General features: G+C 54.7%; 4 protein-coding genes across 24 annotated transcripts; 1 reads left to right on the top strand and 3 right to left on the bottom strand.

The window, feature by feature from the left end:
* Positions 1–456: 456 nt before the first annotated feature.
* MBLAC1 (metallo-beta-lactamase domain containing 1) lies at positions 457–2,007 on the bottom strand. Its single transcript, XM_021086207.2, has 2 exons — positions 1,913–2,007; positions 457–1,592 (listed from the first exon to the last, which is right to left on the bottom strand). The coding sequence occupies exon 2, from the start codon at positions 1,573–1,575 to the stop codon at positions 760–762; it is 816 nt and encodes a 271-aa protein (XP_020941866.1). The 5' UTR covers positions 1,576–1,592; positions 1,913–2,007; the 3' UTR covers positions 457–759.
* On the bottom strand, positions 457–6,952 carry CNPY4 (canopy FGF signaling regulator 4). 2 transcript variants are annotated; one of them, XR_014840136.1, is made up of 7 exons: positions 6,704–6,952; positions 4,608–4,734; positions 4,413–4,509; positions 4,050–4,172; positions 3,458–3,575; positions 1,913–3,365; positions 457–1,592 (listed from the first exon to the last, which is right to left on the bottom strand). XR_014840136.1 is itself a non-coding variant. In XM_021086210.2 (6 exons), exons 1-6 carry the CDS (start codon positions 6,816–6,818, stop codon positions 3,220–3,222), a joined length of 726 nt encoding a protein of 241 aa, XP_020941869.1. In that variant the 5' UTR covers positions 6,819–6,952; the 3' UTR covers positions 457–3,219. The 2 variants fall into 2 exon arrangements, 1 of the variants encoding a protein (XP_020941869.1); XM_021086210.2 differs by having other exon boundaries at positions 457–3,365.
* Positions 6,947–16,272, top strand: TAF6 (TATA-box binding protein associated factor 6). Of its 6 annotated transcripts, none has more exons than XM_021086200.2 (15): positions 6,947–7,057; positions 11,375–11,594; positions 11,697–11,783; positions 11,908–12,061; positions 12,230–12,286; positions 12,372–12,491; positions 12,717–12,862; positions 12,963–13,040; positions 13,163–13,264; positions 13,371–13,553; positions 13,816–13,890; positions 14,017–14,142; positions 14,767–14,940; positions 15,403–15,600; positions 15,734–16,272. In XM_021086200.2, exons 2-15 carry the CDS (start codon positions 11,439–11,441, stop codon positions 16,112–16,114), a joined length of 2,037 nt encoding a protein of 678 aa, XP_020941859.1. In that variant the 5' UTR covers positions 6,947–7,057; positions 11,375–11,438; the 3' UTR covers positions 16,115–16,272. The 6 variants fall into 6 exon arrangements, with proteins under 6 accessions (XP_020941859.1, XP_084872736.1, XP_020941858.1 ...); XM_085016610.1 differs by having other exon boundaries at positions 6,947–7,089; positions 11,379–11,594; XM_021086199.2 differs by having other exon boundaries at positions 6,947–7,089.
* AP4M1 (adaptor related protein complex 4 subunit mu 1) lies at positions 8,001–20,180 on the bottom strand. Of its 15 annotated transcripts, none has more exons than XR_014840128.1 (19): positions 20,050–20,180; positions 19,862–19,950; positions 19,349–19,455; positions 19,168–19,269; positions 18,930–19,040; positions 18,761–18,841; positions 18,491–18,553; positions 18,327–18,393; positions 18,169–18,222; positions 17,936–18,042; positions 17,740–17,834; positions 17,392–17,436; positions 17,121–17,171; positions 16,854–16,965; positions 16,428–16,683; positions 13,764–13,910; positions 12,704–13,637; positions 11,844–11,981; positions 8,001–11,549 (listed from the first exon to the last, which is right to left on the bottom strand). XR_014840128.1 is itself a non-coding variant. In XM_085016622.1 (15 exons), the coding sequence occupies exons 5-15, from the start codon at positions 19,011–19,013 to the stop codon at positions 16,462–16,464; spliced, it is 981 nt and encodes a 326-aa protein (XP_084872748.1). In that variant the 5' UTR covers positions 19,014–19,040; positions 19,168–19,269; positions 19,349–19,455; positions 19,862–19,950; positions 20,050–20,180; the 3' UTR covers positions 16,246–16,461. The 15 variants fall into 15 exon arrangements, 3 of the variants coding, with proteins under 3 accessions (XP_084872748.1, XP_020941861.1, XP_084872747.1); XR_014840130.1 differs by having other exon boundaries at positions 16,564–16,683; XR_014840124.1 differs by having other exon boundaries at positions 19,173–19,269.
* Between the last annotated feature and the right edge of the window lie 164 nt (positions 20,181–20,344).

Genomic DNA, 20,344 nt, shown 5'->3' with positions numbered 1-20,344 from the left:
CAAAATCCACTGAGCAAGGCCACATCCTCACAGAGACATCGAGTCCTTAACCCATTGAACCACAACAGGAACTCCTCTCTCTGCTTTTTTCATTTCACTAACCAGAACTGGTAATTATTTGGTCTACTACTACTATTGTGGTTATTTACCTGTCTCTCCTGTCATCTCCAAGAGGGACAGGAAGTGTGTTTAGCTTGCTCACTGCTGTATCCTTGTGACCTCCAGCCATGCTTGAGACACTGCGGGTGTGTTAACAAATATTCACTGAATGAGTGAATGAATAACTTAAAGTCAGATGACTAAGATGTTACCGCTCTGCCTGCACCTTCTCTCAGCAACCTGCATTCTCTGAGAAACAGGTGATCTATCACCAAAGTGTCCCCCTGCTGCAGCTGCTGGATTACACTCGCATGATTATCACCAGGAATGCTTCACATTTACATTCGGGCAATATGATTTTTCAATGCATCTTCCTACTTTTATTTCAGAAGACTCTCCCAAGAACATTCTCCCATTTTACTAATGAAGCCTGAGAGGTGACAGGTGGCACACAGTGGAGTCAGTCTTTGGTCCTAGTTTGATCACAGAAACAGGTATTCATGACAGCAATGGCCAAAGCACTGTCCTTGGGAAAACTGGCCTCCTGGAAGGGCTAGAAGGGACTACTCGTGACTCCTGTCATGTCCTCTTGTGTCCTGGATGTCAGTTCCTTGGCTTGGGGGTGGGGGTATGGTGTCCTGAACAGGAGTCAAGACGAGTTTATCGGTGAACCGTGGGCTCCTTGTCTCCAATCACGAGTTCTGGCTGGCTGTTCCTCTGACCCTCTGTCTCTGAAGGCGAGGCTTCCCTGATCACCCTAAAGGGAGCGCCATGACCAGGCACAATCACATCGGCAGTGCCTAAGATCCTCTTCCGGCTGCGCTTCTGGGCTACGGGGTCTTCACTCAGCGCCTGCCACGAGTCCTCGTCCCCATCACGTTCAAACACATCGCCCACTACCATTACAGTGCCCAGGGTTGTGCCAGCCACCACCACGCTCACGTCCCGCTGGCCACCATGGCCCGGCGTAGCCCACACCTCGAGTCCAGGCCCCAACCGCAGAGGCCGCTCCTCAGCCAGCCCGTGAGGGAGATAGAGGCCTCCGGGAAGGCAGAAGTCGTGCGAGACCAGCAGAGCTGCCCGGGGAAAGAGCCCCAGATTCCCGATGTGGTCCGAATGCCCGTGGGTCCCCACCACAAGAGTCACATCACCCGGGGATAGGCCCTGCCCCGCCAGAGCCCCCAAGAGTGCCTCCCGAGCCCACGGGCCCGCAGTGTCCACGAGGATGGGGCCACGGGCCGCCTCCTCCAGGGCGGTCTTCACCTCGTGGCTCTCGGGCGAGGGCTCTCGGTGGCTGGAGGCAGGACCCCAGGCCTGAGGCAAGACAAGGGTCACGGAGCCATCGGCACGTAAGGCCTCGCCGACTCCCTCGGGCTCCGCGTAGCCCTGTAGCAGAACCACCACGGAGTAGGGGTCACCGGGCACCAGCAGAGGGGTGTCTCCGCGCAGCGGCTCGGTGCGCACTAGACCGCTCATGGACGGAGAGGGGCGGGCTGGGGAAAGGAAGTGGGACTGTAAGCGACTCTGTGCTCCCCTCCGATTCCCACACTCGCCCAGACTCCGTCAAGTGCTACCTTCCAAGTCTCAGTTCCTTGCCACCCTCTTCGCACCCTTAAGATCGAATAGTCCTCAACCCTTTGCGAAAATGGTATCACCCAACCTTCACTTCTGCAGGAATCTGCCGGTCTCTCAGCGTTTGAGGCCTCTTCCCGGCTCGCGTTCTAGGTTCCCACCCACCACCCTCCGGGGATATCCTTGTTATTTCTCTCACTCTAACCAGAGCTGCTCTCTATCTTGGACCTAATTTTATCACCTCTTTATTCCTCTTGCCTCAGACCGAGGAAGAAGAGACACCGGAAAAGCGTGCTGAAGCTTGTCCTCTGCGAGCTCCCGTAACGGAAGTATGGCGGCTCAGGCGGCGGCGCGCACTGAATTTAATTCCGGCGCGTTTTCAGGCATGCGCAGAAGCGGGCGGCACGGATTAACACCGCCACCCCCCGACCTCCACCCCAACCCCCAACCTGAAAGTCGTTTCGGGCGGTGGACCGCCTGCCAGCTCCTTCCCGCTGTAGAATTACAAAGCACCGTTTGCTTCTAAGAGGACGGCAGCCAACGGCCCTGGGCGCTGCCATATCGTCCAGCTATGATATGTGCACGGCAGTTTGAAATTTGGGGCGGGGCCCGGGTGATACATTTTTTTTAAAAGTTTACTAGCCGTATAGAAAATTTGGCACCTTTGAAATTACATGATGGGCCCTCGGTGTAGACCAAGTGTCCACCTCACCTAATTGCACCACCCCCTTCCAGTGTCCTCTTTTCATTCAGTAGCCTCCTTGACGCCGGCAGTATATGTAGATCGTAGAGAATATCCAGGACATTCAATTGGACCCCTGGCCTGGTGGCTCTTAAAAAAAAAAAAAAAAAAAAAAAAAAAAAAGCAAAAGCATTGCCATTGTGGCTCAGCAGTAACAGATCCCACTAGTATCCATGAGGATGCGGAGGTCCAATCCCTAGCCTCACTCAGTGGGTTAAGAATGAGGGGGTTGGGGGGGGGGCGTTGCCTTGAGCTGTGATATACTTCGCAGACAATGCTCTGTTCCAGGGTTGCTGTGGCTGTGGCATAGGCCAGCAGCTGCAGCTCGGATTGGAGTGGGGACTTCCATATGCCCCACGCGACGCCCTAAAAAAAAGCAAGGAGGAAAAAAAAATGTCCACGACGTTCAAAGTCTAAAAGCGCCCTCAAGGGGAAAAGCGAGTTTCCCAAGGTTCAAAGCTTCTATGACCTGCTAACCTCTGGGTCCAGAGGAAAGCTGGAGAAAAGTAGAGCTATTTTAAATATCTCACTTCTGTTACCACACACACCTGACAATTAAGGGGCTAAATGGCAGGTAGCAGACTCATCTTTTGGGACTTCGTTTCCATCTGCTGCTGCCACCTTTCTCCCCAAAACCATGCCATACTGCACCACCAGGATCCTGCCTGAGATCAGATGGGAGAGAACAGCTATAAGCTCTAAGGTGGGGACACACACACTCTTAAAGCTGTGGAGCAGGGAGAGCTCAGCCTTCAGAGGGTTCCTCTCCATGACCCCTGTCCCTCCTTGGGGCTCAAAAGCAAGGTTCAAAGATCCTCTGGGTCATGCTTGGGGTGGCCTGGTGAGTCAGTCATCTCCTCTTCCTCCTCCTGATCTTGCTCCTCCTCTCCTGCTGTCTTCTCTTGCCCATCTGCGATCTTCTCGTTTCCAGTCCAGGTTTCCTGTAGACATGCTATGTTGCAGAATAGAAAACTATTTAGATATTGGGCCTGGCGAGAGGGGAGGTTATGGCCTGGCAAGAAAGGGGCCAGCCCACACACTTACCAGTTTCAGCAGCTGGGAGCACATGAGCTTCACAGAGAAAACGCTGTAGGGGCTGCTCCTGATGGTGAAAATACCAGTCTCCCACGACATCTTCAAACTCCTCCAGCATCGTCTCACACTGGTCAGGTGGAAGGGTCAGAAGGGTGTCTATTTTGCTGGGCTTTGCAGACCCTCCTCTCTGCTCCTCACTCCCTGACTCCCCAACCCGCTCTGGAGAGGCAGGGAGCCACGAGGTTAAACTTGGCTTATCAGATGTGTGATCCTCATTCATTCAATGGATACTTACTAGCACCTACTCTGCCAAGTAAGTTATTAAACTCTGAGTCTCAGTTCCTTTCCTGTAAAATGGGTTGTTCTAAGGGTAAAATGAGGCAGCAGCTGCAAAGTACATGACCCCAAATCTGGCACACAGCTGGTGTTTAGCAAGTGGTAGTATATATTATTAGCCTCCATTATACTCCTTGATATAGTCCCAGCCCACTTCAATAGATGACAGAGTCCTCACTCTGCTTAATGATGGACCTCCCTAGGATCTAGCCCCTCTCCCAGGTTCCCTTCTCACCTTCCTGAGCAGTACAGTATGCTATCCTACCTGCTTCTTGAGGAATGTGACCTCCACGCTGGGCTCGTCCCACAGCTCCAGAGGGATGCCCAGATCCACCTTCACCCCCTTCTGCACCAGGCCTTTCAGCGTCGCCATGGTCTGACTCTGCCCCTGAAAGATGGGAACTGAGATCAGTCCTTAGCCCCTACCCTGCCTCCTCCCCTTTTTGCCATATCAGCTTTGTCAACTTTTGGAGACTCAGGCGAGTTCCATAGGGATGAGATGAGGGAGTCTACGATGGGGAGGGGATATTCCAGATCCAGGAGGAGATGGGCAGACATCGCAAGGACCACAGTGGATACAGGTTGTAGTTTCTGAAAAGTGGGCTCCTGCCCAGGGGAAGAGTCTGACCTTGGCATATCTCAGTGAGCCCTTGCGCTCAGCATGCACACTGTAATCCAGGATCCGCTCACATAAATTCTCCAAGGCCTCTTCCAGCCTTGTCTCTCTGTAGGAAGAGGGGAAACAAAGACTCCCTGGATGCTGCGAGTGTTCCCAGGGCTTCTTTGGGGATTGGAAGGTGGAGGAACACCGAGAAGGACTCACGAAACGCTATAAGGGATGTGTCTCTTCCTCTTGCCCGTGTCCAGCACCTGCCCCAGCTCTAATACCTCTCGAGATCGGCCAGTGCGACTCAGCTCTTCCTGTAGCTCCAGGCTCAGCAGTTTACACACTAGATGTCCAAGGGGACGTGAAAGACAAACATACCAGCAACTCATTTTGCAGATGAGCAAAGGCAGCAGAGCATGATGGTTATAGGTGTAAACCCTGGAGCCGGCCTGACAAGGTTGGAATCCTGACTCAGCCATTTGGCTGTGTGACAGTCCTGCTGTACCTTAGCTTCTTTACCTCTAAATTGGTGAGGATTAAATCCATTTACGTAAAGCCCCTGGAATAGTGCCTGGCAAAAGTTCCGAAGCCAGGGATCGAACCCATGCCACAGCAGTGACCCAAGCCACAGCAGTTGACAACACCGGATTCTTAACCCACTGAGCCACAGTTGGCTATTTTTTGTAGTTGTTTACTGAGCTCCTAGATGAACAACAGCAATACAGAGAGCAATAAGATCCATAATCCCTATCCCCTGGATATTGCCATTGTCACTGGGGACAGATTAAAAAGATGATAATATTGTGTAATGATGGACCCTATAATGGGGGTTAAGACCAAGAAGCTTAATTTCACTAGGAAATGCAAACTTCATTCAATGACTTCCTTCTAGCTCACAGTTTCCTTAAGGGTGAGCATTGTGTCTCCTCCACCAGTCTTTCCAGCATGTGACCTGGCCCACAGTGGGCCCCAAGAAAGGGAGGGGCCCACTATGTGCCAGGCAAGCTAAAAATGGACAGGTGACACAGGTGTCTAAAGCATGTCTATGGCACTATCCTAGGACCAGGGAAACACAGGTATTCTCCTTCTCTCCAATTCAGTGGGAGGTGACAAATAAGGAAGGAGGCTTCCAAAGGAGGTGACATTTAAAATGGGTCTTAAAGAATGAAATTCAGAAGGAAGAGGATCATTCCAGGCTAAGGAAAAAAAAAAGAAAAAGAAAAACGTGCAAAGCACAGACGTGCAAAAGGATGAGGCAGTCTCAGTTGCACTGAGAAGTTTAAGATGGCTGAAACATGGGCACTTTGGGGATGGGAGGTGGGGTGTGGAAATGTAAGAGAGATGGAGGCCAGACAACAAAGAGACTTGGATGTTATGGCCAAGACTTTGGCTGTAATCTAATCACAGCAGGAGGCCTGAAGAGGTGTTAAAGCAAAGACCACAATTAAGACTATGTTTAGAAAAACTGACAGGTGTAAGAGGGTATGAATGGAGACACAAATGAAAGGAGAGGAGAGATTAGGACTAAGTAGTGAGGAACACTGATATTGAAGTGCAGTGTGCAGTGAGGCAAAGGGGAAAAGAATTCAGGAAGAAATTAAAGCCAGGAAGGCAACAAACTAAGAAACCAGGGCACTCGATGGTCCAGATCTGAAATGTCTTCTCCCAGCTGGGCCCCAAAAGTGATGCAGCCACAGAAGATGTTGCTCACTGTAAAATCCATTCAGCGCACACCCTCTTCAAAGCCTTACAATTATGGGGAACCTCTCCCAGCTGTGTGGCCTCTTCTTTCTTTTATGAGCTTCAAGGGCTGATTTACTCACTCCTATATCCTCTCAGGAGAGCATGAGGCCTGTAATTTGGGACAGTCTCTGCCAGGGTGGAGCAGAGGATGTCCACAAGGTATTGAGCCTGACACCCCATTCCTGCACGCTCCCCAGATTTAGGTCTGGTGGCATACGGAAAACACATACACACACACTCATACAGACACACATTGAAGATGCTCAGTAGAGTGGGCGGTCCTGGACCGATAGTCTCTGAACTACAATTCCCACAAACCATTGGGACCCAAACCAGCAAGAACAAGCAGGCTCCCTCTGAATTTCTCATGGGAATTGTAGTACCATAGTTTGGGAGTAGCGCTATGCATTCTTTCCCTTGACCCCATTCGAATTCCATCAGGCTCCACAAGCATCTCCCTCGGGTCCTTAAGGAGGTCGAGTGACCCACCCATCATAGTCCATTTGGTCTGGCCCAGACGAAGGAAGTGGGGCAGAGAGATGCGAATAGGGGCTACTCCCTTTAGATACCTTCGCATTTGCTGGGCAAGCGTTCTGTGTCATCGTCTTCCTCCTTCATTGTCCCAGCGCAAGCACCGTACATAGTCAAAATGAAAAGCAACATTCCCAACGGCACAGGTCCCATGATCAAGGGTCGTCCACAACCAACTACCCCCTTGCCTTCAAAGCAACTCCGGACAGGCAGCGGGCCCTTTAAATCCCGAAGGTGTCTGCTGCAGCATTAATCCAACGCAAGGCAGGAGGCGCACGCGCAGTGCCGACCCCATAGCGGGCGGGGCCTCGTTGCGCTCCGGGCTTCCCCGCCTAGGTTTTGTGGCGCCTCCCGAAGGTCCTGGCCGCCGGATAGTGAAGGAATAAACTGAAGTAATTACATCAAGAGGGTGTGCTCCTTACACGTAGGCACAGAGACACCATTTTTATATTGTTTCAGGCCGTGAGCCCAGAGGGCTTATTCCGCTTGGGGAAGGGGCCGTAATCTGCTCTCGGTCGCTGCCAGGACCTGCGCCCGGAGGGGGCGGGGCCAACATGGCGCCGAGCGCCGGGTGAGCGGCGCTTTGGCGGCGGTGAGAGGCTTTTCCTGCGCGGGGAGCTCGGCTGGCGGGGGCGGGTCTGAGTGGTACCCGGGATTAGGCCCTTTGAAGGGCCCGAGTGGGGACTGCAGGAGGACGGTTGGTTGTGTGTCCTTGCGCTTTGGGACTCTGTGTGTGTGCACTGGAGGGGTGTTGGGGGGATGAGGGGGGCTCTCTACGCCTTCTTTCGCGCTGTCCCCGTTGCCCGGGGACCTTCGAACCGCTTCCCTGTTGGGGAGACTGCCACATGGATCTAGGTCAAGTTAACCCTCAGTGAAGCCTTCCTGCCGACTCCACTGGCCTGAGGTTTCTTAAGGCCGTAGCGTGTTTTGTGAGCCTTTACTGGCAGAGGGTACCGCAGGGTATTGCAGGATTAATGGGAGTTCGCCAGGGAACTGGGACACCATCGCCTCCTATATACCCGGCTCCAGACACAGAGTATGTGTTGAATAAGTGTGTTCCCTGCAGATAAGGCTTATAAAAGGGGGGAGGAGACTTGGGATAGTTTGAGAACTAAATTGTCTTTCACCTTCATCTTCCCGCCCCCTCCAGTAGGCCCACACCTGCCCCCCACCTACACCCAACAGTGAGTCCTAAACACTTTTGACATTAGCTTTCCTAATGCCAACTTCAAGCGAGCCACTTTCCTTTTGGCCACAAAAGTAGATTCCGAGCTTGGACCTATGTCTTGTTGATTCGATAATAGTGGTACCGAGTATTTATTGAGCACGTACATGTTTAAGTATTACAACTCATTCATTTATTCAACAAATGTTTATTACTGAGTATCTAGTGTGTCTCAGGCACCATTCTAGGGTCTCAGAATACATCAGTGAACATAACACCGAACATCTCTGTGGACACGGTGAGGAAAAGGGAGATGTAGTCATAAGAAGTAATACAATGTGTACTAGCAGATATTAAATTCCATGGGAATTTTTTTAAAGCAGAGTGGAGGTGGGGTGCAGTAGTGAATAGGGTGATAGAAATCAGCAGCCAGGGACATCTGGGGAAGAGCATTCCAGGCAGAGGGAACAGAGCAAAGGCCATCACAGCAAGGAGGACAGTGGGGCTGGATCAGTGTGAAAGAAGGAAGGAAAGGAGGTCAGAGATGTGATGGGGGGAGAGCAGATCACCAAGGACCTTGTAGATGGTAACGAGGATTTGGGATTTACTCTGGCACATTGGGAGCCATTATAGGGTTTTGAGCAGAGAAATGACCCAATCTGACTTATATTTTTACAGAATCACTCTGGCTGCTATGTTGGGCATAGATAGAGGGAGTAAGAATGGAAGAAGTAAGACCTTGTCAGGAGGCTAGTGAAGTTCCCTGGGAAACAGATGAGAGTGACCTGGCCATGCAGTGGGAATGGAGAGATCAGGCTGGATCACCTGATGGATTTGATATGAGGACTCACATAAAGAATGAGCACCTGGACCAATGGCATTGCTGTGAAGATGAGGAAAGCTGAGGCTGGAAGAGATGGAGATGGGGAGATCAGGAGTTCATTTTTAGAAGAGGTTTTTAGTGGGTTTTTTTGTGTGTGGTTGTTTTGTTTTGTTTTTAGGGCTGCACTTGCGGCATGTGGAAGTTCCCAGGCTAGAGGTCCATTCAGAGCCACAGCTGCCGGCCTGTGCCACAGCAGCTTGGGATCCAAGCCGCATCTGTGACCTACACCACAGCTCATGGCAATGCCAGATCCTTAACCCCTAAGCAGGGCCAGGGATCAATCCCACACCCTCATGAATACTAGTTGGGTTCCTAACCTGCTGAGCCACAACAGGAGCTCCTTAAGGAGACAGTTTGATATAGAAGTCCGGAGTTAGGAAGAAAACTCTGGGCTGGGAATATAAATATGCTGTCTTCTTTGAGTTCTCTTATGGCTTAGCAGGTTAAGGTCCCACGTTGTCACTGCTGTGGCTGGGGTCACTACTATGGTGTGGGTTCAGTCCCTGCCCTGGGAACTCCCACATGCTGCGGGTGAGGCCAAAAGAATTTTTTTTACTATCCTCAGCCTATGATACTGAAAGCTATGAGTGGTTGAGGTCACCAAGGTAATAAGTATAGCTCATAACTATACAAGGACTGAGCCCAGCAGACTCCAACGTCAAGCAGATAAGAAGAGGAAGAACCAGTAAAGGAAAGGGAGAGAGAGTGGCCCATGAGGTAGGAGGAAGAACCAAGAGAAGGTGGGGTGGCAGTGGTGTAAAGACAGTGTTTTCAGAAGGAAGCAGGCAACTATGCTCTGTGCCACTAAGAGGTAGAATAAGATGGGGAAATTTGAGAGGACTTTGGATTTGACAGTGTGGAGTCTCTGCGACTTTTCTTTTGGCTGTGGCCTCAGCATGTGAAAGTTCTAGTGACAATACTATATCCTTAACCACTAAGCCACCAGGGAACTCCCACGGTGACCTGATGAGTGCTTTCAAGGACCTAGAGGAGTCAAAAGCCTGCTTGGAGTAGGTTCAAGAGAAAAGGAGAGGAATTAGAAAGAGAGATAAGACAGTCTTTCAGGGAGTTTTGTTGCAAGGAACCAAAGAAAACCAGAGTATCACTAGCAGAAAAGTGGAATAAAAAGTTTTTTCCTTAATTTTTAATTGTGAAATACATATAAAACTTACCATCTTAACTTTTTTTTTTTTTTATGGCCACGCCCACGGTACATGGAAGTTCTCTGGGCAGGGATTGAATCTGAGCCACAGCTGTGACCTGTGCCACAGCTGCAGCAACACCGGACCCTTTAACCCACTGTGCCAGGCCAGGGATCGAATCTATGCCTCTGCAGCGACCCAAGCAGCTGCAGTCTCCTTAGCCCACTGCTTCACGTCGGGAACTCCCCTCTTAACCATTTTTGAGTGAATCACTTTTAAGTTCTGTGGCATTAAGTACATTCACATCGTTGTGCAACCCTCCCCACCATCCATCTCCAGGACTCCTTTCATGTTGTAAAAGAGAAACTCTGTTCCTGTTAAACAGTAACTGCCCCTCCTCCCCTCCCCAGCTTCTGACAGCCACCCCTCTGCTTTCTATCTCTGAATTTGATGACTCTATGAGCCTCATGTAATTGGAATCAGATAGTAGTTATCCTGCTGTGACTGGCTTATCTCACTGAGCCTGATGTTCTCAAGTTTTATTCGTGTTGCAGTGTGTGTAGGAATTTCCTTCCTTTTTATTTATTTACTTATTTTTAGGTCCTTACCTGCAGCATATGGAAGTTCCCAGGCTAGAGGTTCACTTTGCAGCTGTAGCTGCCAGCCTATATCACAGCCACAGCAATGCCAGATCCTTAACCCGCTGGGTGGGGCCAGGGATCAAACCCGTGTCCTCATGGATACTAGTCAGGCTCGCTATCACTGAACCACGAGGGGAACTCCCTCCTTCCTTTTTAAAATGGGATAATATTCCACCATATGGAAGGACCACCGTTTTGTTTTTTTTAAGGTGGGAGAAATGACTGCATTTTCTCGTCACATTCAATTGTATAGGCATATAGGCTCAGAGGGAGGGTTGTACTGAACCAATACTGTATCTTTGTCAAGCATGAATAATGATGCAAGAAAGGGCAAGAAAGATGAAGGCAGGCACATTAACAACCTTAGGGGGAAAAAAGACACTTTCCACATTTTACAGAGAAGGAGCCCAAAGCGGGGAAAGTTTAAGTACTTGCCCAGGTAACATAGCTAGGAAGCGCTAGGGCTGGGGTTTAAACTGAGAGCTGGAGTTCCTGCCATGGCACAGTAGGTTAAGAATCCCACCACAGCTGCTCAGGTTGCTGCCATGGCTCAGGTTCGATCCCTGGCCCAGGAACTTCCATATGCCTCAGGTGCAGCCAAAAAAAAAGGAAACTGAGAGCTGAGATCCTCCTCCTACTAGATCTCACTTGTATGGTACCTGGCTTAGAATCAGAGCTCAGGAAACTGTCGGATTGCATCCGAGTGCTCCCTCCTCCTGTTGAGCCGCGACTGACTCCCATAGGGATGGACAGGACACCCCCCAGCCTCTTCCTCCCAACATCTCCACTGTCCTCCCTTTGTTGTGGCCTCTCCTGACCACACAGCTCCTCTTCTTTGGGTGTCGTGCTCACGCTTCCTCCTCACCCCACCCCCCCAGCCAGGGTCTCCACCTCTCCTCCCTGGAGCCTCATCCTTCAGGGGAGGGGAAGAGGGGCTCCAGAATGGCCGAGGAGAAGAAGCTGAAGCTGAGCAACACCGTGCTGCCCTCGGAGTCCATGAAGGTGGTGGCCGAGTCCATGGGCATCGCTCAGATTCAGGAGGAGACCTGCCAGCTGCTGACAGATGAGGTCAGCTACCGCATCAAGGAGATTGCACAGGTACCCTGGCCCCGCTGCCCAGCCCTGCGTTGTAGGGAGGGTGCTGCCCAGGCCACCTTCTTCCCCAGGGTCTCGGGTTGACGTCTGTCCTCCCATTCCCAGGATGCCTTGAAGTTCATGCACATGGGGAAGCGGCAGAAGCTCACCACCAGTGACATTGACTATGCACTGAAGCTAAAGAACGTGGAGGTGATGGGGACGCACAGGACTAAGAGGGGGCAGGGTGCCGAGACCTCTTGGACACTGTACCTGCTTCCGCCACGCCTGCACAGGCTCCTTTCTCATCCCAGTGTTTCTCTCTCTCCTATTGTAGCCACTGTATGGCTTCCACGCTCAGGAGTTCATCCCTTTCCGCTTTGCCTCTGGCGGCGGCCGGGAGCTCTACTTCTACGAGGAGAAAGAGGTTGATCTGAGTGACATCATCAACACGCCTCTGCCCAGGGTGCCCCTGGACGTCTGCCTCAAAGGTTGGAGCTGGGGAGGGGAGGCCGGGGCCTAGCAGGAGGGAAAGGAGGAGCGATGCTTCTGGGTTCGAGGAACCGCAGGAGTGAAGGAGCCCTCACTGTGAGAGAGTCAGGGTGGAGTCACTTCCTGATGTCCACACCCGGTCACCTCGACGCCTTCCCTCCTTGCAGCTCATTGGTTGAGCATCGAAGGCTGCCAGCCGGCTATACCAGAGAACCCCCCTCCAGGTAACCTCCATGCCCAGTGCCCACCCTGCCCCCATTCCCCCTCCTCCTCCCTTCACGTCTCCTGCCCTGATTGCTTTCCCGCCAGCTCCCAAAGAGCAGCAGAAGGCTGAGGCCACAGAGCCCCTGAAGTCAGCCAAGCCGGGCCAGGAGGAAGACGGCCCCTTGAAAGGCAAAGGTCAGGGGGCCACTCCAGCTGACGGCAAAGGTCAGTCCTGCTGGGCCAGGCCTCTCCTGCTCTTGCCCCAAAGCCAGATGCTCATTTGTGAAGCGGGTGAGGTCAGGGCAAGGGGCAGGACCTCAGGCCAGGAGCCCCAAGAAGGATCAGGAAGCCTAAAGGTCTCCCTGGGGCAGGGAGGGTTGGGTCAGGGTTTGTGCGGTGCGGTGCTGCGGCCTCCTCTAGAGCTTTCTTTTCCAAACCTGATTCACACAGGGAAAGAGAAGAAGGCGCCGCCCCTGCTGGAGGGGGCCCCTCTGCGCCTGAAGCCTCGAAGCATCCACGAGCTGTCTGTGGAGCAGCAGCTGTACTACAAAGAGATCACAGAAGCCTGTGTGGGGTCGTGTGAGGCCAAGAGAGCGGTGAGGCCCCACAGCCCTGGGCTCCCCCCCACCCCACTAGAGGCCCCGAGACAACAGACGCCTCCTCACTTGCCCCCCCCCCCCCCCCGCCCCGCCACAGGAGGCTCTGCAGAGCATCGCCACGGACCCCGGGCTCTACCAGATGCTCCCACGCTTCAGCACCTTCATCTCGGAAGGGGTGAGAGGACGCGGGGGAGGGGGACGCAGGACCTACGCCGGGGTTCCGGGGGGAGGCGGTGGAAGAGGCAGCTCGTGTGAGGGGTCCCATCCCCGATCCCTTCTCCCTGCCCCGCCCCCCAGGTGCGCGTGAATGTCGTGCAGAACAACCTGGCCCTGCTCATTTACCTGATGCGCATGGTGAAGGCGCTGATGGACAACCCCACTCTGTATCTAGAGAAATATGTGAGTGGACCTGCCTGCCCTGCCACCATCCCCGTCCTTGGGGACCCTGCCACCACCAACAGGGGACCACTTGTCAGCACCGGCTGACTCCAGGCTTCTCCCCTAGGTGCACGAGTTGATCCCAGCTGTGATGACCTGCATCGTGAGCAGACAGCTGTGCCTGCGGCCAGACGTGGACAATCACTGGGCGCTCCGGGACTTTGCCGCCCGCCTGGTGGCCCAGATCTGCAAGCACTTCAGCACAACCACGAACAACATCCAGTCTCGAATCACCAAGACCTTCACCAAGGTGAGCTGGAGGTGCAGGGGCCCTCTCACGTCACTGCCGGGGGTTGTCACCAGAACGACGAGAGCTTCACCCAAACCCGTGCGGCTGCGGTAAACAACACGGAAAACCAGGGGCAGCGGGCAGGGGGATAGGAACTGGGACCTGAGCCACATCTGTCGTGTCTTAATGATTTACAAAGAAAGCGTGTTTATGACAGACTGGGGTCCTTACCAGTTAGCTTTTCATGCCCCTTTATTTGGGTTTATTTTCTGGCCCCTTACAGAGCTGGGTGGATGAGAAGACCCCGTGGACAACGCGCTACGGCTCCATCGCAGGCCTGGCAGAGCTGGGACACGATGTTAGACGCTGGGGGGAGCACTGGGGGAGGGGAGGGATTGGGAGGTCATAGCGGGCCACCACCCCCGGACCCAGGAAACCCTGTGGTGACCCCAGGGCCCTGGCTTCTCCCCTTTCTTTCCAACAGGTGATTAAGACTCTAATTCTGCCAAGGCTACAGCAGGAGGGGGAGCGGATCCGCGGGGTCCTGGATGGCCCGGTGCTGAGCAATATTGACCGCATCGGGGCTGACCACGTGCAGAGCCTCCTCCTGGTGACAAAGCCCCGCCCCTGCCCTCCCCCACTTCTTCCCACAAATCTCCCCTCCGCCCCCACCACACACACAACAGGGTTTAGCAAGGGTATATATAGCATCTTCTGTTCCCTTTGCCAGTCTTCCCTCATACATTCAGAGCACACCTCCGAGTCCCATATCGTTTTACACATGGAAAGACTGAGGCACTGAGGAGTCAAGAAAGAAATACGAGGTCTCCTCCGATTCAGCCCCTGGCCCAGGAACTTCCATATGCTGCAGGTGCAGCTGTGAAAAGAAAAAGAAAAAAAAAAAAAAAAGGCAGAGAAATAAGGTCTTAAGACTCAGCCTGTGACTTGGAAACTGCATGGCCCCTGATGCTTCTGTGTCGCCCTAGCCTATTCTGCACAAGGCCTACGCCCAGTGGACCAGCTGGGCCCTAGATGATACCAGTGTAGTCAGCATGTTCTTCTCTCACACCAGCTGGCGCCCGTGTTCTCTACACACACTGATACCCCAGTGCCAACTGGCCTCCAGCAGGAACACACTGAAACAGTGGGTGGCCTCCTTTGCCGCCCCTTCCCCGTCAAGGTTCTGAGTCCCAGCCCTCCCTCTACCTGGCTGTTTTTTGCCTTCTTTCTGCAGAAACACTGTGCCCCGGTTCTGGCAAAGCTGCGCCCGCCACCTGACAACCAAGATGCCTATCGGGCAGAATTTGGGTCCCTCGGGCCCCTCCTCTGCTCCCATGTGGTCAAGGCCCGGGCCCAGGCTGCTCTGCAGGCTCAGCAGGTCAACAGGACCACCCTGACCATCACCCAGGTCGGTGCGGTGTGGGGCGGGGGTGAGCAGGGGGAGACGAGGGTGAGGCGAAGTGGAGAACCCAGGGTGGTTCTCGTCCTGGCACAGACACACAAGCACACGCTCACTAGCACAAGACACAGGGCCCCCGAGCCAGCAGTCTTGGGGGAGTCTAGGCCCCCTTGCTGACAATGGCCGAACCCCAGTGAGACCCACTGAGGAGCAAAAGGAGCCCTTCTTTCTGTAGCTGGTGAATGTTTTTCATAGATGGAGACATTTTCTTATGGAAGTTCCCAGGCAGGGCTGGAATCTCAGTGGCAGCTGTGACCTTCGCCAACAGCTGCAGCAACGCCCGATCCTTAACCCATTGTGCTGGGCCGGGGACCAAACTGGGGACCTGAGCCAACGCAGTTGGAGTCTTAATGTATGGCACCACAGTGGGAACTCTTGGCAACATTCTCTTCCTGCTTCTTCTTGTTATAGCCCCGGCCCACGCTGACCCTCTCACAGGCCCCCCAGCCTGGCCCTCGGACCCCTGGCTTGCTGAAGGTCCCTGGCTCCATCGCACTGCCTGTCCAGACACTGGTGTCTGCACGAGCTGCTGCCCCACCTCAGCCTTCCCCTCCCCCAACCAAGTTTATTGTAATGTCATCGTCCTCCAGCGCCTCATCCACCCAGCAGGTAAGCGGAGCATGGGGAAGCAGAGACCGTGGGCAGTGTCGCCGTGTCACTGATTGTTTGGTTGGAGCGAGGGGAGTATCTCCCAGGCCTGGGGTGTGGGGAGGGAACACGCACTGCCTGTCTTCCCGCCCAGGTCCTGTCCCTCAGCACCTCGGCCCCCGGCTCAGGCTCTACCACAACCTCGCCCGTCACCACCACCGTCCCGAGCGTGCAGCCCATCGTCAAGCTGGTTTCCACCGCCACGGCCGCGCCCCCCAGCACTGCCCCCTCTGGTCCCGGCAGTGTCCAGAAGTACATTGTGGTCTCTCTTCCCCCCACAGGGGAGGGCAAGGGAGGCGCCACCTCCCATCCTTCTCCAGCCCCTTCCCTGCCCTCCGCCCCCTCCCCGCTTGGGGGCAGCGCCCTCTGTGGGGGGAAGCCCGAAGCGGGGGAGAGCCCCCCTCCCGCCCCGGGGACTCCAAAGGCTAATGGCTCCCAGCCCCCCGGATCTGGCTCCCCTCAGCCTGCGCCTTGATGCTGTCACAGGCCTGCCCACCTTCTCTGCCCCGGACTCACACTCATACACACACAGGCTCGCGCACGCTAGATGGAAGGAAGGCGTAGCTTCCTCCGCGTGACCTTCTCTTTAGATACTGTACAGCCAGCTCCTCAGAATAAAAGTTTCATTTTTAAGTTGTGGTCCCCCAGTCCTTCCCAGGGCAGATCCCACAGGAGGGTTGAACCCACCGAGCTCCCTTAGTCTCTAGGACACAGGACTCTTCGAGCCACACCCACAGCAAGAGGCCAGGACACTGGAGGAGAAAACATCGTCCTTCTGCTACACAGACCCGCTCTTGCCGCCTGAGTCCTTATTCGGGAGCCTCAGATCCGAATGACGTAGGCATCACTGTGGCTTAGGTGTCGCACCCACTTGTGGGGGTTGGCGTTGCCGCAGGGTCTGAACGGCAGCCTGAGGAAGCGAACCTGGAGGCCGGAGCACGTGTGCCGGGGAAGTTCGAAGGAGAGGCTGGCAGGGCCCAGCCCCAGAGGAGCCGCGCCGGAGGGCCCTGGGCCGGGAGGCCCAGGAATGCCCGGGACATCCATCTGTGAGGGGCAGAGGTAGGGGAGGGTGCTGAAGGCCCAGAGAGGAAGGAGGGCGGGGGAGCCGAGGGGCCAGGAAGCCAATCACGCTGACCCATCGCACTCAGAGGCAAGCGCCAGGGGCTGGAAATGGAAGTGGAAGGAGAGGGCCTCCGAAAACCAGCGGCTGATACCTGGAAGAGGCCTGAGAGCTGCGAGCCTCCCTGCACCCGGGGCAGGTCCCAGCGAAGGGCTCCCTCCCTCAGTTCTGCCTTCTGCTCTGGGCTGCTCAGCTCCTGAGAGAGGCTGGAGGCCGGAGAGGAAAGGCGCTAAGACCAGCCCCTGGTCTCCTGGGGTGGGGCAGGCCAGTGCCAGCCCACTCTCCTCCCCCAGTGCCATCCTGTTGTCCAGCGAAGCAGGTAAAGCCACTCTGTGAGGGTTCATGATGCCCACACGCTCACCTGACCACCCCTCGCGGCAGCGGAAGGTGCAGCCTGACGTTGAGAGCCTGGCTGCAAGGGAGAAAGGGGCAGAGTCAGCCCAGGGAAGGCAGTGACGTGTCTGACTTCGTTAATGTCACAACTGGAGTTCCGCACAAGTGCCACCCCAACCCCCTGCCAAACTCTAGAGCCGCCAGACTGGATTCTGAGGCTGGTGCCTGCACCTGAAGGTGGAAATGGCAGGTATCTTGGCTTATGGAGATAAACCAGGCTTGGCTACCCCGACTCGTACCTCTTTGGGGGCAGGTCACAACGTAACTTCAGATAAACCTGGAGCCTGGGTAAGAGGGAACAATACTGTTACTCAGGCCCTAGCCTGCTGGCATCGCACCATCCCCCATGCAGGGCCGCCAGGTGTGGCTGTGTCAGCTGTGCCCCAAGAAGGAGAGAAGGGCTGAAATCCACCCAACTCTGTGAGCTACGACATGCCACTTGTGGGGGGGTATGCCTTCTGCAACTTGGAGCCTGTGACTACCACCCTCCTATGTAATCAGTCTTGAGATGTGTGTATAAAACACATGTGTGCAATTATATTAACTGGGGCCCCCAGGGAAGTTCTAAAGAAGAGAAATGGTCTCACCTGCCAGAGCCTCGGTCCCACTGCACAGAGGGAAAGAGCCGGAATGGGAGCGGGGAGGGGAGGTCATCTGAGAGCTGGTAGCGCATCACCGTCAGCTGAGAGCAGAGAGCAACGGAGACGAGTTTGGTCTCCTCCCACTCGAACTGCCTCCCTTCCCCTCGGGAGATGGAACATGCTAGGCTGGCCCGATCCTGACCTCACCCTGAGGGGGCTGCAGGCGGAGGATTCGATGAGATTCAAACTCATCCAGATGCACTGAGCTGTGAAATGAGACCTCATCCACCCGAATTCCTGGCCCATAACCTGGAAAAAGAGAAAGACTCCTCTCCTAACCCATATTTTGAGGGAAAAGGGCAGGGAGGGGATCTGACTCTTAACTTGCCTCCATGAAACCTGTGGCAGTGACCACTGCCTTGGAAAGACCCTCACCTCTCAGTTCTGACTTCCCCACACAAAACTCTTCCGTCAAGCCAATGCGCATCTCTGTCAGAGAAAAGAACATCAGAAAAAGCCGCCAAAGAACACCACGCACATCACCAAGGAGCCAGTCCCAAACGCCACCCTGGTCCAGCCTGCAGGCTGCTCACCGGAGCCGCTGGGCAGAAAGCTCTTGAGTCGGATCTCTCCCTGCACGTCCACCTTCAGCAGCGAGCCCTGAAAGCGCCAGGAAGGTTCATGCGCAGAGGGGACCTCCCCGACATGTCTCAAACGCCACCTGTCCTCAGCAGCAGGGCTGGGGGCCTACACTTACGTTAGAGGCTATCAGTACGGACAGTCTCTCGACCACGTCCAAGAACACTTCATTCTTTTGGCTCTGAGTAAGAGAGGGGGATTTGGTGGGTGGCGATTGACTGGCTAGTATTCTAACACAGACAGGCAAAAAAGGACAGGTCACTAGAGGCTGGAGCTCTGGGATGGGGACACAGGAAAGGGAAGGGACGAGATCACCTATGTCTAGAGGAGATGGAAAGACAAGCTGGGCTCCGGGACTCTGATCTGCACCCGTCAACCCCACCCTTACCTGGTCAGAGCGGCTGGACAGGACAGGGCGGCTGGCTGCACTGCTGGGGGCCACTTTGCTCTGTTGTGTCTCGGCCCCAAACTGGAAAGCACCCAAAGCAATCAATCCTCAGGTCCGACACTCCCCACCAACCCTCGTCCATGCTGGCCTCCTCTGTCCCTTGACTGACCAAGCCAACACTGCTGAGGTCAAAGAGGCTGAAGGGCTTGCTGACCACGGCCTCCGTCTGGATGAAGTTCCTCAGCATCTCCATGGATGTGGTCTGTACGTAGCCATAGTCCTGCGGGCAGAGGAAGGACATTTTTTGGGTGGTCAGTGGGGCGAAGGGGTGAAAATGAGTGGACTTGGTCTCCCAACCACGGGATGTATCTTCAGAGAATAGGGGACAGGGAAGGACGTTCTCAGACCTCACCAGCACTTCATCCAGGAGTTCGTAGACCAGAGCCACGTTGCGGGAGATGGTCCCCTCGCCCAGGGAGCCACAGTAATCTCCCAGGAGAGTGGCTAGCCTGCAGAAACACAATGGAGTGTGCATATCGGCCTCCTCTCCCACCCCCACGCCCACGTGCCCAGCCCTGTCCTCCTCACCGGGAGAGCAGCTCTAGGAGGCTGAAGGGAGAAATGTTCTCTGAAGTCGTGGCCACCAAATAGAGGCCGTTGTGTCTGATGTGAATAAAATGACGGTCATCGTGGTGCTGAGGTAGAGGCAGGGGGAAAAGCATTAGGAAACGAGAGTTGTAATGATTCCTGGCCTGTGAGACAGGCTAGTATCCGGATTCCCCTACTTACTAGCAACGTGATTTGGGGCCACATATGAAACCTCCCTAGAGCCCAGCTTCCTATTGTGTAAATGGTATTAATAACAGTACCAACTAACTGAGTAGCTGAGGACAGAGATGTGTAAGGAACTGTGCCTGGAACACGGTTGCTGCTCAATAAACTGCCATTAACATTTGGACTACTGCACTTCCCAAGTAGAAGCTCTCAGGGAAAGAGCCCTGGGAAGATCCCCGCACTGCCCTCCCCACCCCAGCCCCCGCCGCCTCGGAGCGCTGAGCGCATCCCTTCCACCACCACCCCCCACCCCCCGCCAGTGGTTACCATGACAACAGGAGACTCGTCTCCGGGCAGTCCCGTCAGCTTCCGGTAGAAGAGCTCTGCCACATCCCGGCCGCCGCTGTCTCCGCGGACTGACGGGATAGAAGAACAGCTAAGGAGCCAGCGACACTGGCTAGCTCGGAGGCACCAGTCCCACCCAGCCCCAACCCCGCCCCGCAAGCCAAGGATACAGTCCTTGTAGATGAGCGGGTCCCCCTTGGAGGACAGAATGAAGAACTGGGAAATCATGGCCGTTCTGGAGGGTAGACCAGGAGGCAGCGAAAAGTTGGGCCTGCCCCGCCCTGCGGCCCCGGAACAAAAGGACGGGAATGGGCTGGCCCTTTAAGAGGGCTTCTCCTCCGACCGCGGGAAACCTGGCCCCTGCCCCGCCTCGCTCAGCCTTTCCCTCTCAGTACCCGCGCCATTTCCCCGTCAGTCACCCCAGGTTCTCCCGGTGATTGGTTGACGCTGGGGCCTGTGGCGAGT

The sequence above is a fragment of the Sus scrofa genome, chromosome 3, assembly GCF_054392235.1.
Source record: "Sus scrofa isolate SSC_HxYL_T2T_F1_AM1 chromosome 3, Sscrofa_HxYL_maternal_Yorkshire_Landrace_v2.0, whole genome shotgun sequence".
Taxonomy (NCBI): domain Eukaryota; kingdom Metazoa; phylum Chordata; class Mammalia; order Artiodactyla; family Suidae; genus Sus; species Sus scrofa.
This window is presented reverse-complemented; position numbering and strand designations above follow the sequence as displayed.